Raw genomic sequence first — 18,549 nt, 5'->3', positions numbered from 1 at the left:
CAGGAGGAATTCTGGGGGAGGGGAAATCGGCCAGGGGCAAAGTTGGAGGCCTGAAGCATGGTCTCCTTAAAGACCCCTGCCTTGGAGTCAACAATGACCCAGGAATGTTCCAAAATCAGAACGTGCTTCTGGCTCTGAAAACAGCAAAGCCATAGTTGGGTTTCATGAATGCAGACTAAACAGAGAACGTGAGCCACTGGACGTCTTATGCTTCAAATGCTTTTTATTCCACTTGTCCATGGACTCACAAGAACAGGGCAACCAGGAACATGCTTGACCTTGTTCCTTTTTTCATCCATGTAAAGCTGGTCTTGTGCTCCCTGGTCGCATTTGGTATATCGGGAGCACTTGTCACAAGATTGAATTGTGCTTGGCTTCTGATACAACAAACGTCATGTGGATCCCTGAGTGCTACCTGTGCTCGACAAGAACAGCAGAATTTAAATCCTCCAGGCTTTGGTGGAGGCTTCCCTGCTAGGCTGCAAAAAGAATTTAGAAATAAGAAACCTCTTCAAACAAATAAATAAAGTCTCTGGGAGCAAACCTTTGGATCTGCGTTGAAGAAAAGGAGCTGACCGTGTTCAACTATGGCACATATATGAAGCTCAATGTCGTCACGTCCAGAGTAGGAGAGAGCCAACAGAAGCAAATGACACGGCAATGACGTCACCTACCAGCACACAAAAGCTACTGCAAGAGTTTCTGGATCCAATCTAGAATCTGGGTAGAGTCAAACGACGACTATTCTGCAGATATGAATAGCCATCCAAAAAGCACTGCAGACACTTTGCATCTTGATCTCAGGGCCAGATTTCGGTGCATCTTTTTTTAGGCAGAGGTTACAAAATATTTTTTAAGCAGAATGTTTGGGCACAATAGCTATAATTTCTGTTACAGCAGCAAAGTAGCCTATTGAGATGGTGCAACTTAGAGCTTTCTGAAATGATCCAATCAAACTTCAATGAAAAGCAAATACTTCTCTAGGGAGCATCAGATTTGTGGCAGAGGATCAATGGGATCTGGTGTGCAGGACTCTGATCTCCTGAATACTGGACAAAGTTGCCTCGTGTACCTTGGTCAATTCTGCTGATGAGGTTACGACATGCTGTGTCCGTCTCTGGACTGTGGTGGTCCAGCACCTGCCGACACCACTGCAAAGGAGACTCCGGTTTCTGCTCAGCAGCACACTTCTTATGAGGCGAGACATAGAGCCTTAAAAAGAAGAGAAAATAAAAGAATTGAGGGCAAGCCGAATACTCTCAAATGACAAATATTTATGCAGACAGGCTTTATGTTATTACTGAGGCAAAGTCAATATTCAGACATTTCCCGATTGTTCTCGGAAAGTTCCAACAACTTAGCATTCTTTCATAATGTGGGACAGAATTAAGCAAAACTGGCACTGACAAGACAGTGCAAGCTTTTAACAAAAGAGATACACAGGCGAGCCAACGGCCCATGTAGTCCACAATCTTGGTACTTAAAAGACTATTCAAAGCAAAAGAAACCTTCAGGTGCCAGACAATTTTTGTATACTCTATACATAAATAAATACATATATATATACATATACACATATATATTTAATTCATGATGACATCATGCATGTGACAAGCAATGCACCTCTTCACACACTAGTGTAACCTTTGATCACTCACTGTAAAATACACAGTACCATTTTCGAAACTATTGACACACCAGTTACTACATACCCACTCACGGATTCCTAGGTCTACACACACATCTACTCCTTCACCCACAGAATCACTCATACATGCAGTCACTGATCAATAGAATACTATCAAATGCACTCATACACCTATATAGACATTGACAAGCCAGTACTTATCCTAGTCAGTTATGCAGTCATTCTAGTCACTCATGCAAATAATCAATCACACTTACATTTACTCACCTACACAGTTATACACACTTATACACGCACCACCTCATTTATTCATACAAATAGTAACTCATACTTAGTGTCTTATATAATTACTATTACAAATATACACTCATCCGTACAGTCTCTCTCGCAATCACGGACTCTTCCGTATAGTTCTTTTGATACACCAACTCTCACATACACTGCCTTTTACTTTTCTACTTCGTTGGAGATGTACGACAGACATATATTCGATCACCAACACACCCATACACACATTCACACAACTGTTTCCACATGCACTGTTAAACTCATACACCTAGTCAATCAACCACTCACACATCTATGCAGTCACACCCCCCCACCAAACCACACACACACACACTCAGTCTCCCATACAAATACTCAGCCAACTAATCAATAATTCATAGACACTCATGTAGCTAGTGACAAACTGATGCAGCAGGTTACACAATAACAGACAGAGTGATAAAGATATTCACACAGTTTAGTCACTAACCCATGTATTTAGAGAGATATGTTTAACCGCATGCGCGCTAGCAGTTTTCCCGCTGCGCGCTGCGATTTAAAAAAAGCAGCGTTACGTGACGAGCTCAGCTCGTCCTCCGCGTAGCCGAAGGGCTTAATCACTCACTTAAACAGTCAGTCACACCCCTACTAAATCCTCCATCCAGACACTTCTATATCCACTCATTGTTCAATACAGATTGGTATATATATATATATAAATATAATACATATGTAAATTTCAAACAAAACCACATTCACTGGATGATGTCATTTGAGATGGCTTCAATGATGTCATCAGTGATGTCACTGACCATGTCATGAATTATGTAATATGTGACATCATCAGCAGTGCATTGCGGGCGCGCGACTTATAGTTAGCAGAACTAACTAGAACGGAGGAATTTCTTTGGTTTTGTAGGAGTGAAATGTCCAGCTAACTAGAACGCCCCTGAAACCTATGGTTTTTTCAGTGAATTTCCAAGGTTTTTTAAATGCTAATTTCTAACTACAACGTGCCTGAAACCTATGGTTTTTCCAGTGAATTTCAAAGGTTTTTTAAATGCTAATTCCTAACTATACGTGCCTGAAACCTATGGTTTAAGTGAATTATTAAGGTTTTTTAAATCCTAGTTTCTAACTATGCCTACAGAGGTAGGATATGTGAAGAAAGAAGAAAAAATGCACAGAAAGAAGCAAAAGAAATGCAGAAAGAAGCAACAGAAGTCCTCAAAGACAAAGAAAAGTGCAGGAAGAAGCAAGACATGTGCAGAAAGAACCAACAGACGAGCAGAAAGAGGCCTTGTTGCAAAATCATCCTGTGCCCATAACTTTTTCATACGGGTACTGGTGGTAACTGACTAACCAGGCCTAGAGCCAGTGGTATGCAAAAAGACAATTAGAATACAGTGAAAACACCTACATACACTAGGGAACACTATGCATTGGGGTACCCTTGTGATTAGCAGGACCTCCTCTGTAAGCCCCAGGTACATAATAGGGCAGGAGGATTAAAACTACCTCTTAAAACGTGCCACGGTCGCGTTTGCAGACTGGTGAAGGGAGGGGGGGGGAGGGAGGCCTGAGGTGATATATGTGCAAACACAACCTGTGGCTGTTTTAAGCTGGGGGATAAAGTCCCCTTGAATCCTGAGAGTCCCTGGGGGCCAACTAAGGCACCAGGTATGTCCCTTAAGTGCCACAGAGTTGCATTGCAGAGAGGTGTAAAATGGGGCATGGCCTCGGACCACCTCTCTGCAATGCAGCTCTGTGGTGCTTACTGGAGATACATGGTGGGCTAGTTGGACCCAGGGACTTTCAGGATTAAAGGGACTTAATTCCCCAACTTAAAACGCGCTAAAGGGTGTTTTTGTACACGTCACCTCTGGCCCCGCCCCCTCCCTTTATCACTGCGCAAAGTTTTAAGTAGTGGTTAAAATCTTGACTTGTAGATATGCCCTCGGCAGAAGGAGTACCCTCAAGTTAAAGGGAACAGTCTCCCAAGGCTAGTATCCGCTGAAGGGACCTTATTGGGGTTGCGTCGGGTGCCGGCTCTGTCACACCTACCCATACCAGCGACTGCCTGTGATTTAACCACTTTAGCAAGGTACCCAGCCCTGTGGTTAACCCTTTAGTACCTCTCATTTTTGCGGGTTACCTTTTCACTTTCGAACCCCATCTTTCACGTGCACCACCACTACACCAGTTAGGTCCTGAAGAAACGCCACTGATCTTTTTTAGACAAACAGGCGTGAAACATGTCAACTTTTTAATAGTTACTTGGGCACATTAAGCCACACAGTAACCCACCAACCTTTTCTTTTTTTATTCTACCAGGGATACCACGCAATTAAAGTTTTCCTGTGGACTCCCCTAAGTAGTTTTAACTGTTACTTTTAGCTTTCCTCACTGCACGTAATTAAACTCCTCCACCCTTGGATCCAGCCCACACACCTGCATGTTTAAATTTATATTTCTTCTTATGATGCAGCTTCTAATGTCACTACTGTAATAGAATGTAGAATGTTTTCAGAGTGAGCTGCAGTTGCTGCTCAGATTTCTAGGAAGTTGGACACATTAACCTTTCTTCCTCTACTCATCTTAATGAAGAAGTGCTTACCTATTCAGTCTGTGGAGTATCAGCACATCACATATGTGTCATAATACATAAGCCGGGCCTACGACCTTTGTAACATTTCGTAATAAGCACGTTAGCTGAGATCATGGTCTTGTCTCCGTAATAAGCTCAGGCCTATTGCATTGAGAATAGGATTTCCTAAAAGGTAACATGTGCAATCCAAGCGCTCCTTCGCAGTAGAAGCACACACCTTCTGGCCAATCAAGGATTGTATAGAGAAATATCAACATGTGGGCGCAGCCTTAGCCCTTCTCTCAGTACAACTTCTTAAAGTGGTTTCTGGTGATCAAATAAGGTAAAGTGTTTGTATGGAAAAGCCCTCTGCATGATAAAGACGTGTACTCCTGCCTAAGTGCCATCCGTATTGCTGTATGGATCCCGGACGCTGACTTTGTCATATCTGAACAGGGCTCATGCATGTGTGCCAGGAGATAGGTCCGTCTCACGGATTGCAGTCTTGTTGGACCGGGAGTGGCGCCAAGCACTACCCTCATAGTGGTGGAAGGCGACCATCTTCATCAGGAATTAAGCAGCACAAGAGCAGTGGTAGTGTACCGTACAGTGATCAGTAGCAGTGAACGGGACGATTTATCCTGTGTCACTGGAGTGAGGCAGACCAGGTCACTCACCTTAATAAACGTTCTGCTGGTGTGTGCTTAACTCACCCTTGACCTACATCAGGTTGACATGGAGTGCTGCTTAGTGCAGGAGTAGTGATTCTGCGTGGTTGAATGTTTTTCTGCGAAGGCTACAGTACATAGATAGAGGAGTACTGTGTAGTACATGCAAGATTGGTGCATGTGCTAAGTATGTATGCCTGTGAGGAATACATAACATGACAGATGTGGTGCAGTGTGTGCACAATAAAAGCATATGCTGGGTGTATGTGTGCTTGCGTGAAGTACAATACTTTAAGAGTGAAGTGTTGTGGAGCACACATATGGTGAGTGTGTGCTAGCAGTATGTAGGTTTACATACATACTGCTAGCGCATCCTAGTTGAATATAGAAAGATTCAAAGCTGAACAGTGCGTGCTGACTAGAGTGCGTGTGCTGAATACATGTGTACATGTGAGGGTACAATCCATAGCGGTACTAGTGCTAATCAGCACGTGTACTATGAATGTAAACTGAGAAAATGTGCCTGCAATGGAATGTGGGGGACCCTGGGTTCCACTTTGGGAGGCCCAGGCCTGCCTGCTGAAGAAATGAGGAGAGGAATCCCACTACACAGATGTGTGTATGGCCGCATTCCTGTGAGCTGGGTGGGACACACTGGAGGGAAAAGGAAAAGACTCTCTTTACACCTCAAAAGACTGCTCTATGATCCACTGACAGGTCAGAAGGAAGGGGCCTGGACACATCTCAGGAAGGAGAGATGGGGCTGATAAGTGAATCAGAAAGAGTCTGGCTGTGGGCCCGGGATTAACCTTTTAATCCACATATCACTGTGAGGGACATCCAGGTGTGAACTCTGGTCATTCCCATGGACTGTGCTGTGGGACAATCAACGTTGGAGTCTTGCCTGCTGGGACAGACATTTTTCCATGAGAAATAGAAGAGAGAAGAGTCCTCTTCAAAAAAGCAGAACCCCAACATAAAACTTCAAAGACTCAGACCCTAAATCACACTTAGCACCTGGCAAAGGACTACAATGGGCGGTTGAGAGCCCAAACATTTGTCATTGCCATGTAGCCAGCCAGGCTGTGTGTGAGAGGGAAGCTGTGCCAAGGCCCGCTAGTCTCCCTCCTGGTTGAGGGGACATCACGCAGGACACCAACATCACTGTCCCTGGAGCACCATCGCCTGCCTGCTTGCCAAGACCAGTGTTCCCTGGGAGGAAGAGGAGCGCGTTAGAGTGAGTGACGTCCAGTGGGGAGCTCAGCATGAGGACTCCCTGAGGGACGTTTGAGGCTGTGCACCGATTGGGCCATTGCTTGTGTGCAGTATAGGCTCTGCGACGCTCGTTTGCCAGGAGAGGGCCGCCTTGTTCTGAGTCGTGTCAGAAGTACTGAGTGGGAGGCACCAGGCTGTACTGCCGCGTTGACCACGTATGCCAGAAGGGGGTGACCAGTGAAATATTGGTCCAGGAGTGCAGGAATTGTGGCTGCCAAAATCAGTGACCGTGTATGCCAGGGCGGGCTGCCGCAGTGAGGGCTATGCATCCGGAGAGACTGCTCCAAAATTGTAATTATTGCTCCACCCCGTATGCCTGGGGGGGCTGCCGGTATCACTTGGGCGTGAGGTTTGGGTCATCGTCCGGACTGGAGGAAGACTGCTGTGACTAATGAGTCAAGCCCACATGCGGTGATCGGCACCTGACGAAGCCCCCAAGGTACACCAGGACACCGCCGGGGTTGGCGTTCCCTAGTCGAAGCTCCCTTTCGGAGCCGGAGGATCACACAGCAGCCTTCCCTCCCTACTAGGGGGAAGAGCAACACCCCTTGTGTGTCCACCCAGTTGGAGCAGCCCCGATCACTGAAACAGACCGGTCGCGTGGCTTGACCGAGAGGCTGCGCTGGTGCGTCGCACGTGAACGGCTGACTTTGCTGCACAGGACCCAAACTCGTGAGCGCCTACGGAGAGGGCCCTCGCTGCACTGCCACCACCACCACCGGAGCAAGTAGGACTGGAATCAGCAGCAAGAGCCCGGGGGCCCCAAAGGCCTAACTGTGCTGTGGAACCACAGACACTTTTGACTAATTCCTAAAGAGTCAGAAGGAGAACTCTTGAGTACAATGTAATAGATCGTATTCCCAGGATGCGGCCACAAGTGAATGGGGAATAACCATGAACATGTTACACGAAAGAGGGAGGGACAGAGATCGGCCTGATAACTACTAGAGACCCAACCTCAAGAGGGGACTGTTCTTGCTTTTGAATGTTGTATACATTTGCATGTATAGAGATAGAAATAAAAATACTGTTTTGTATAAAAGCAAGTATTGGACTGGACACCGATGTATTGCTCGCCCTGTTTGCACTTTGAGTTGTGAGTCGATCTCACTGACCTGTATCTACACCCCCCGCCCCCCGAGGGCACCTTGACTGCTCGACCACCGCTACCACCGAGTGCCACGTGCAGAAGGGCTGCTTGGCCGCTGCTCAGGATCCATAGTAGGTCGGGTCCGGGGACATCAGGAGGACAAGATCTCCGCCACCAGGGCTGGGCCCAGGAGCCCTGGCGGACCCCATGGCCCTCTGGGAGGGGTTCTAACAGAGTGACAGCAGCACTGTCCAGCTCGTCCTAAAAATAACTTGTTTTATCACAACAGTGACGTCAGAACAAAGACGAACTGGGTTTTGAAAAGTGTGATCATAACGACTGTCAGGTACTCATACAAAGCCATATCCCCTTCAGCAGAGGTGGCACTGAATGAACATTGATACACTTGAGGTGCAGTTTGGATGTTATTTAAATACATGTCAACACACATTGTCAAAGCCAATAGGTCCAGCTTTAATGGGCCAACACATGTAAGACCAGCCGAATAAACATGATGTAGCACAAATGCCATGTATGACATTAAAGCCAGTGCAGTTGGGTTTGCTCATCTGGAGGAGAAAAAAGCAGCATAAAAGGATCACTTAATCGCGTGCTTGTAGGAGAGAAAGAACTGAATGTGACTGACAGAAAATAGTTAGGGTGACCAACCGTCTGTAAACTTCACAGACCGTCCGTAATTTTGACCTGACGTCCGTTGTCCGTGAGGATCCCTTTTACGGACGCCTTTTGTCCGTAATTTTGGCCATCACAGGGAGAAGCACTGCTCCTCTCTGAGAGGTCTCACCTCCCTTGGTGCTGGCGCCTCGCACTCATCCTTGAGCACAAGGGCAGCCCCACCCGCCCCATTGTAATGACAATGGGGCAGTCTGGGGGAGTTAAGACATGTGGTGGCCTCCTCCTGCCTCGGTGTACAGCAGGACAATGTGTTAGATAAAAGGTAGAACGCCCACGCTGCAACGTTAGAGAACAGTTTATTTAAAGCAGCCTGTGAAACAAGTTTAAAAGAACGGGTTATCGTTCTTTCACTGTCTCATCATTTAGAACTGAAGTATTTTCATTATACAACAGCAATGCCCCTGCGCTATACAATATAGATATGTAATTTTTAGTATTTTCATTATACAACAGCAATGCCCCTGCGCTATACAATATAGATATGTAATTTTTTAGTGTTAAAAGTATCAGTACTGTCAGTAGAAAAACAGAGCACCACCAAAATCATTAAACATTTAAACATTTGGCAAACAGGTTTGACAAAATAGAGGTATCAATAAGTTCCGTTGTTGGTGTGATAGTTCTGTTTATTGTTCCTATATATGGGCCAACACGTGTTTCATCGCAGGGAAACAGACTGCGAATCTTCAGGGCCTCATGGGTGAAGGGCGTAACCACATCGGTTTAGTGTGTAATATGGAATCCTGTGTCCGGAGTTTCCAAGAAATATGTGAACAAAAAGCTCCGCGAGACCTGATGAGTCTCGATGGTTACAAAATGATATATGAACCGGGAGGAGAATGAACAGATTACTTAAGATGGCAACGCTGTATGTTACGAGGCAAGGCGGGTGCACCTCCTCATTGTGGATCTCCCTCTTGTGTTTCCCGGCGCCGTTTTCCAAAGGGAGGAGATCCACAATGAGGAGGTGCACCCGCCTTGCCTCGTAACATACAGCGTTGCCATCTTAAGTAATCTGTTCATTCTCCTCCCGGTTCATATATCATTTTGTAACCATCGAGACTCATCAGGTCTCGCGGAGCTTTTTGTTCACATATTTCTTGGAAACTCCGGACACAGGATTCCATATTACACACTAAACCGATGTGGTTACGCCCTTCACCCATGAGGCCCTGAAGATTCGCAGTCTGTTTCCCTGCGATGAAACACGTGTTGGCCCATATATAGGAACAATAAACAGAACTATCACACCAACAACGGAACTTATTGATACCTCTATTTTGTCAAACCTGTTTGCCAAATGTTTAAATGTTGAATGATTTTGGTGGTGCTCTAATGTTTTTCTATTGACAGTACTGATACTTTTAACACTAAAAAATTACATATCTATATTGTATAGCGCAGGGGCATTGCTGTTGTCTTATGTTTCGTATGGATCAATTCTTGGTCCATCCCTGAACGGTTGTGAGGATTTACCGTTCGCCTCATTGCCTATACCAACTACTCAATAACTCTTACTACTACCTTGCGGGTACTCTGGTTGTGCGCCTGGAAATTCTGGAAAACCTAAATATCCTCCTAGCTGTATATTATTTTCAATATTATGTCCAACAAAGCCATAGTTGTGCCTTTTCATTTTAATGAACTAACAACCATTCACACAGCCAATAGTCCTGGCTTGTTGTTGGTGTAATGATACTTGCTGTATTATATATCTGGATGCAATGACAGAAATACCATAATTCCAGTGGGCGGAACACTATGCTAGGCGTAGATTTTTAGCCTAGGTGTTTTAAACCACGCCCTCAATTACATCAAAACCCCCTTTGAAGAGACCCCCAGTTTTTTCACACCACTTAAAGCCGTGGAAACAACACCATGTTACAGTCACCTCACGTCCTGGCACTGTGCATCATGCATGACTCATGACTTCTACGTTTTCAGAGTGCTTATGTGCAGGGGCATAGTGAACCCTCAACCACCGCACCCCTTCCCTTACTTTAGGAACTACAGCGAGGTGAAGTTCACGATGAGCCTCTTCTGTTTCTAACTCTGCAGACAAAGGCTCGGCTCATAATGTGAAAAGGTGGGTGAGTAAATAAGTGAAGGAATGTGTGAATGGCTGGATGGATTGATGAATGGATGAATGAAAGGGGGAATGGATAGATAATGAAAGAAATAATGGATGGATAGATGAGTGAATAAGTGGAAGTATGGATGAGAGAAAAGGAAAATTGATGGATGTATGGGTGGAAGGGTAGATGATGGGCGAGTGAATGAGTTGGTGGATGAATTGATAAGTGAGAGGGTGAATGGATGGATGAGTGAAATGGTGAATGTAAGGATTGATGAGTGAGTGAAAGGGGGTAGATGGACAAAAGGATGGATAGAGGAGTGAAGGGAAAGGGTGGATGGATGAGAGAACGGATGGATGGATGAGTGAAAGGATGGATGAGTAATAGGATCAATGGATGGATTCATGAATGGATGAGTAGATGGGTGGATGGATGAGTAAGTGAATGGATGTCTGGATGGGTAAACGGGTAAATGGCTGGATGGGCGAGAATAGATGGATGGGTGGAAGAGTGGATGGATGACTATGGATGGATGGATGGGGTGAAAGGGTGGGTAGATGAATAATGGATGGATGAGTGAAAGGGTGGATGAAGGGATGGATGAGTGAAATGATGGATGGAAGGATATATGGTGGATAGGTTTGCAAATGGTTGAATATGTTTGGATGTAGATGGGCACACAGATGGAAGGACAGAATGAATGGTGAAAGACTGCATGATGGATGAAAGAAAGATTACACCTTGAAGCACCCATTATCTTAAGTAACATTTTCTATACATTGACTTTCATGTTAATATGAGTCATTGTCTCTATATAATGTGTGTGTGATGCAACACACTCCGACACCCTGCCCTACATACTTGGGATGAGTAACACTATAAAAGAAATTAAATGCACGAGAGACTGCCTAAGTGAAGATGAGGGGCACCATTGGAGGGTGGTAGCAAGGCCGGACTGGAAAAGGGGGGTGGGGGGTGGTTTTGTTACTGGGGGCTGGCACTGCCATGTTCCTTGTATATCCAGTAGTTTTCAATCAACAATAAAAGCGGCCTCACTTGTATTCAGGTGTGGTTCACCATTGTCTGGTGACTAATGTACCTGCTGGAGCGAGATGCGAGTTTTGAATCGTCTAAGGTAGCAAGCTGCGGCCACACTGAAAAACCGTGAAGTGCACAATTGTCTCAACCGAATATAAACTTAGTTAGACTTGTACTTAGGTGGTTGTTTATTTACTTACATACTATTGCACGACCAGCTCTGGCGTGTCTGTAAAACGTACCTTTTGTCCTGAAGTTTTGTCCTGAATTTTGACCTTTTGTCCTGAAGTTTTGTCCTGAATTTTGACCTTTTGTCCTGAATTTTGACCTTTTGTCCTGAATTTTTCTCCTGAATTTAGTCCCTTTGTCATGAATTTTTACACTCACCATCCTGAATTTGCACCTATGCCAGTTGGTCACCCTAAAAATAGTCCCTCGTGCGTTCTAATGGAAGCCCTTCATGACAGGTGGAAGGACATCTCAAACAGCCAATCGCAAGAGGTGGGAGAGCAGTCCTCCACTCGGTGGAGCCCGCTTTGGGCGTTCTAACAAGTTGGTTAGAACATGCTGTGTAAAGATCTGCGATGTCAAGCCACACAGTACAGAGTTACAATGACCCGACTGGTTCATTCCACTGTTTTGTGTCTTGTCACTGAGGAGAATGTGCTCTGTGACGCCCGTGTACCATCCCGGCTCGAGCGGCGCCTACATCTACCTCTCATGTTCCCAGGGAGGGTCCACCCTGCAGACGTCACGGCCACATCTTGCAAAGATAAAGGAAGCATCCTGTTAGCACAGCCAGCTGCCCCGAGCCGACGCCCCGCGCGTGCACACAAACAATGAATATTTCATAAGGAAAGCAGCCTCCATTTCCTTTTAGTTAAAAGTAGGTCAGAAGCCTCGTTAGCAAGAAGTGCAAAGCATGCAACATTCAAGGCAGGGCCACTGGTCTGAAGAAGAGAGCGGGGGGGGGATGGGGGGGGTGTAGGAGAGTAGGGTCTGCAATCCTATGATCACCCAGATTTTTGCTTTTTGCTTCACTGGTTTACGACTTTCCCTGGCTGTAGGCCTGCTAATCAGACCCACAGCCTAGCTGTTCTCTCTATTCCAAATTGTACCCAGGTACTGAATTAGCACTTGGCCCTCTCTGAGTCCCTGTACCCAGGGCTGAGGTGCACCTAGGAGTCTCCCAGGGGCTGCAGCATGTATTATGCCACCCCTGGGCTGACTAACTAAACAGACACAACTGGCTGCTTGACAGCTGGGGCAAGGTGGTGTAATCACCCTTTGCTTTAGATATAGTATCCCTATATCTAAACCTAAATGGACACACAGATCTCCTACCAGTCACTCCTATGGCAGGCCTTAACAATCCTGAAGGCAGAGTGCTTGGAATCGTGTGAGATAGTGCTCTGGCATGAGCTGAGCCTGTCTGCGGCTTTCGGGATCTATCCCTTAGCCGTTTCCATGATAGCGTCAGACCATATACTCTTAAGTGCCTTATAATCCTCGCGGTTATGGTAACTTTGGACTGACGTTATCCAAACATGTCGTGTAAGGTGTCATACGCTTTGGAATACTACCCCCTCGCCAGTTCTGGCGACGGGGGTAGCATTCCACCCCTCTAGAGGGAGAAGACATGTTGGTAACCTGTAACCCCGGTTAAAGTCAGACATAGCCTCAGCTCCACAAAATGGATGCTGCCACCGAGACACAAGTCTGCCCTCCTGTTGCTGGGAGTCCTCCCAGCGCAGGAGGCAAGGACAAAGGGTTTCCTGTCAGCGGCGGTGCAAGCACCGTCCCAGACAGGATTTTGTGTATCGTAGGTAGGCAGGGCTTTAGAGGAAGGTGACTGCAAGTGGCACCCCGGTGCTCACTATGCATAGGCTGGCTTGAACCAGTTCCAGGGGCACACCAGCCCCTGAGCTGGGGAAAAGCCCGCCAAAGGAGAGGGGTGTTACCACCCCCCTCCTAGTCCCACCCATAGGGCAGGACTTAGTCGCGTGCCAGCCCCCTTTTGCAGGATAAAGGTAGGAGCTGGCCCCCTTCCAAATTAGATCATCTTTGAATCCTGAAACTACTTTCCACGAAAGGAACTCAAGACTTCTTCCTAAGATTTCTCCCTTGTGACTAAGGAGTAGTCACCCTGCAGCAGCAGGCACCATCCAAGCATCGCGGTCTGCTGTAAGTCTCTCCTCCGGATCAAGACTGCCCAGCTCGACGAGAACCGGCTTCCCTGGCACCTCTGACCTCTACCCGCATCTTCAGCCCAGCTGAGACCCGTGGGTGTGACGAGACCTCGAGGGACCGGCCATCTTCAAGACTGCACGACGTTTACCCAGCACGACCACCGAGTGACCCTCGACTGAGTGCTTTGGGGTAAGAGAAGCCCCAACCCTGAGCAGCTCCAGCACCGAAGTGCAGCCGCCTTGCATCCACGAGATCTGCGTGGGGCCCTTCTGCTCTTTGCTACTCACCGCGTTGTCCAGGTCACTTGCCCGTTGGCTAGTGGCCCTCGGACGACGAACTTCGACGACAAACACCGTTGGTCTGGTTGCTCCAGACTGGCCCTTGCTCCCCTCCAACAGAGGAGCACCCCGGACCCTCCTGGTCCACTCCAGACTCCATTTTAAGTCCACCGCGTGGGCTTGCATTTGCCAAGACTTGTTGCCCCAATCCTGGGTCCAGCGACGTCGACAGCAGATACCTTCGTGGGACAGCTCGCACCTCCATCCTGGTCGCCGACAACGCCTCCTGGTCCGAGAGACTGCAGAGCCCAGCAGCCCCCACTCACCTGGTCGAGGTGACTTCGCCCGGTGCCACTCTGGTGCCCACTTAATCACTGGCTAGTGATTCAGAACTTGGTCCCCTCTGCTTACAGGTCTTCTTCCCCGATCCAGGCTTGGATCCCCACGAACTTCTTCACTGGTCGCCTGCCAGCAACTTCTTTCTTCAGGCTCCTGGTTCATCAACGAAGAAACCCGACGACACTTGAACCCTATGCAGCCGCAGCCCCTGGGCTAGGTAAACCGAGTACCCCGGTGCTCCAGCGTAGACCAACTCTCTAAGTGTCTAGATCCACTTTGGTTTTTGACCTACCTAGTCGGGTTCGCCCGAAAACACTAACTTTGCAATTACTAGGATCCACAGACTTTGTTCCGCATTACGCGTGAGAGTTCCCACTCTGCACACGACTTCCCTAGGTCTCCTGCTAGTAATCTAAAGGTTCAGTAGTCCAGTCCTAGCGATCCCAAAGCCTATGAGAGTAGTACTTACCTGCTAGTAATTTCGCATTCCACTTGTATAGTATATGGTTTTTCGTGCCCCTCTGGCATTTGTGTAAATTGTGCGACTTTAAGTATTTCTTCAAGAGTTTTGTTGTGTGCTTAGCTCCCTGTCTCATAAAGAGCCAGGGTAGTCTTGTTATAAATAAATATACGTTTATTTTCATAACAACTTGTGTGGTGTCCTTTCACTTGGTGTTCAAGGGGTATATGTGATGGTAAAACAGCTGGCTTAACACGCCCTCTAGAGTTTAGCCTAAAGACTGCACGTGTCCATGCTACTAGGATAGCTGGTCTATCAGGTTGACTTACAACCAAACATCAATAAGGGTTGTTGGAATGATACATAGTGATCACTAGAACAGTGAGCACTGTATATCAGGCCAACTTCTCACAGGGGGGACAGAACCGAATGTAAGATGGGACAGACATTTAAAAGCAGAAGTACAGGGGACAGGGCATTCACGAATTACAGCGGATCTGTAGGTTGTTACCGGGTTCATAGAGGGGGTCGTGCGTGCTGGGGCGAAAGCCACACACCACCCTGAGGCATGTACAGCAATCACCAGGTCACACTGCGAAAACACACCCAAAAACACAACCTGCTTCAATGTCCACCCACAGGATTCTCGTGTACAACAACATCGAGCTGGAATGATGTGCATATCTGGGGGGGGGGGGGGGGGGGAGCCCGACCCAGAGGGCCGGCGCCCGACCCAGAGGGCCGGCGGCCGACCCAGAGGGCCGGCGGCCGACCCAGAGGGCCGGCGGCCGACCCAGAGGGCCGGCGGCCGACCCAGAGGGCCGGCGGCCGACCCAGAGGGCCGGCGGCCGACGCAGAGGGCCGGCGGCCGACGCAGAGGGCCGGCGGCCGACGCAGAGGGCCGGCGGCCGACGCAGAGGGCCGGCGGCCGACGCCGAGGGCCGGCGGCCGACGCCGAGGGCCGGCGGCCGACGCCGAGGGCCGGCCCCCGACACAGAGGGCCGGCCCCCGACACAGAGGGCCGGCCCCCGACACAGAGGGCCGGCCCCCGACACAGAGGGCCGGCCCCCGACACAGAGGGCCGGCCCCCGACACAGAGGGCCGGCCCCCGACACAGAGGGCCGGCCCCCGACACAGAGGGCCGGCCCCCGACACAGAGGGCCGGCCCCCGACACAGAGGGCCGGCCCCCGACACAGAGGGCCGGCCCCCGACACAGAGGGCCGGCGCCCGACACCGGGGGCCGGCGCCCGACACCGGGGGCCGGCGCCCGACACCGGGGGCCGGCGCCCGACACCGGGGGCCGGCGCCCGACACCGGGGGCCGGCGCCCGACACCGGGGGCCGGCGCCCGACACCGGGGTCTGGCGCCCGACACCGGGGTCCGGCGCCCGACACTGGGGTCCGGCGCCCGGCACCCGGCACCGGCGCTCCCTGGCACGTACATACGTTACACGCTCACAGGTGGAGGGTAGTGGGGGGCAGTTACCAGGTCTCACTGGCACGTACACACATTACACGCTTGCAGGGGCTTCTAGTTTACGAGAGTTAAACATATAAACCTTGTACTTTCCCTGATCAGCAGGGCATCGAAAGGAGACCCAAGCAATGCCAGTGTTTCTGTGGGGGGCACACAAGGCACCCAGTGGGTCATTAATGCCTGGGACCCTCTGCTGCCAACCCTGGGTGAAAGGATTACCGACTAACACACAACGCATCAGAACTCCACCCAATCAAAGCCTGGAAGCTTGGCGCAGGGATGGGAGTCATGAAAACCTGCCGCAGGCCTTTGATAACGAGGACTAAAAGCCCATAAGAAAAAAACATGGCCCTCTTTGGTAGGACAATGCCAGCCGCGGGCAGGCACCCTATCTCGGCCATGAAAGGCGCACCCGCTTGGTTGGCAGACTCCATATTTGCTTATGCAAAGCTTTACACAAATCTTCAAAAGCATAATTATCCAATTAAAATATTACAGAAGTGCCTTCGTTAACAGCCATTAGAATCAGTTCCAAGGAATTAAGCAGCCAACAAAAATGGAAGTGTTGGATCAAAGAGACGCTCCCAATTACTGCAAAGAACCAATGGACGGGGTGGTGCCCAAGGGGCAGCCGTGCCACTTAAGGGGATTACAGGCGTGGCAAGTGGCCCATTTTACAAAGATGAATCAAGAAATGAAGTGCCATGATCAAACCGGGTTAAAGCCAATAGGCCTGCTGCTATGATGTTAACATTTATCAGAGCAGATATATGCCAGATAAAAAACCATGCTGCTACCGAAACGCGACGGTAATATCCTTGAAACACAGAAATTAATTTTAAAAAGTGTTAAAAGTGCAGTATGAGCAGCAAGAGTTTCCTAGCAGGTCGATGTTCGTAAAAAAGGCATAAATCGGTTTTAGGTTTAACGAATATAATAGCAAAATAGGATTTGTATTGACAAGAGGAAAAGGTACCATTGATTGATTAATGGGAAGACAGTTTAAATACGGCAGCAGTACAAAACAAAACATTAAGAATAGACCGAAAAAAAATGAAGCGTTGGAAAAATAAAGGTTAGACCCACAAGGCCTTCAAGTACTCTTTAGGCAGACATGCACGTGATCAGGAGACACCGCCCTGCAGAGGCAAGGGAGCCAATGGCTGAAGTAAGCGGACCCACTGCCCTATGCTCCATGCTGTGATAGGCGCACGACAAGGAGAATGGCAGCTGAACAGGCCAATCAATGAAGAGTGTAACCCAAAGGCCCTCTGTGCTTGCATTTGTGCACAGGTTGTTTTTTTTTTATAACATTTTTCTATCCCACAGGAGGCTGGCGAGAAATCTGAAGACGTCTCTGGACCAGACCTGAAGAGGGCAGCCATTCGCTCTAGAGAATGCTTCAGGATTTCATGGATGGCCTGAAATTAGGGTTGGAGGGAGGGAGTTGGAGGGTTGAAGGGTGGGAGGGAGTTGGAGGGAGTGAGGGAGTTGGAGGGAGGGAGGGAGGGAGGGAGGGAGTTGGAGGGTTGAAGGGTGGGAGGGAGTTGGAGGGAGGGAGTGAGTTGGAGGAAGTGAGGGAGTTGGAGGGAGGGAGGGAGGGAGGGAGTTGGAGGGAGGGAGTTGGAGGGTGGGAGGGAGGGAGGGAGTTGGAGGGTGGGAGGGAGGGAGGGAGTTGGAGGGTGGGAGGGAGGGAGGGAGTTGGAGGGAGTTGGAGGGAGGGAGGGAGGGAGGGAGGGAGTGATGAATGAATGGATGGCCGGCCGGCCAAGCAAAAATGGGCGGATTGCACGGCGAGGTGTAAAGACGGCTGAGGATTGTTGATGTGCCCGTTTTTAACATTCAACCCCAAACGCACTCGTCCGGTGGCTGGGGTACACAGTTTGAAATGTGCTGCTAACACACTACTATTGTGCTGAGCCCACTTGGTGCTTCATTTAGGGCACTTCATGCGCCAACTCTGCCACCTCAAGGCACTGTGAACATGTGACGTGAGCCCCTGATGTACGGGTAGAGACAGAACCAACCTGTGAAGAAAACAAGACTCATCCTGGCCTGAATGTCCAGGCAGGCACACTGGGAAGAATAAAGAGCCCGAGTGCACCAGGACGGCATCAAGGGGCCAGAAAACGAACACTGCCAGATCCGGCTTTGTACACGGGCATAGGGAAAGGGAAATGTTGGTGGCCGGAGAGTGTCGGAAACGTATGCTGGAAGGGGCCCTCTTCAGTCGCCCATCTCCACTGCCTAGGTATGAGGACCCTGCCCAGGTATGAGGACCCCGCCCAGGTATGAGGACCCTGCCCAGGTATGAGGACCCCGCCCAGGTACACTTCACCCGGTCAATGAAGCCCTTCAGGGTCTTCTAATCTCAACTATGCTTTTAATTTGTATTCCAAGGGCCTCCAGGGCACAAGTCCTAAAAAGAGAAGTGAGGAGACTAACCTAGTTAGGCAGTATG

At 48.9% G+C, this 18,549-nt stretch overlaps 1 protein-coding gene across 3 annotated transcripts in view; it reads right to left on the bottom strand.

Annotated features, from left to right (window-relative positions):
* LOC144784941 (SLAIN motif-containing protein-like) overlaps positions 1-18,549 on the bottom strand; it is a 227,660-nt gene that overhangs the window by 146,902 nt on the left and 62,209 nt on the right. For all 3 annotated transcript variants that reach the window (XM_078664055.1, XM_078664057.1, XM_078664056.1), the window contains exon 3: positions 1,073-1,212. In XM_078664055.1, the coding sequence (XP_078520181.1) occupies positions 1,073-1,212 (140 nt within the window). The remainder of the gene's footprint in view (positions 1-1,072; positions 1,213-18,549) is intronic.

The sequence above is a fragment of the Lissotriton helveticus genome, chromosome 10 (genome assembly GCF_964261635.1).
Source record: "Lissotriton helveticus chromosome 10, aLisHel1.1, whole genome shotgun sequence".
Lineage (NCBI taxonomy): Eukaryota > Metazoa > Chordata > Amphibia > Caudata > Salamandridae > Lissotriton > Lissotriton helveticus.
The sequence above is the reverse complement of the archived record's forward strand: the minus strand, read 5'-3'. Positions and strand labels throughout refer to the sequence as shown.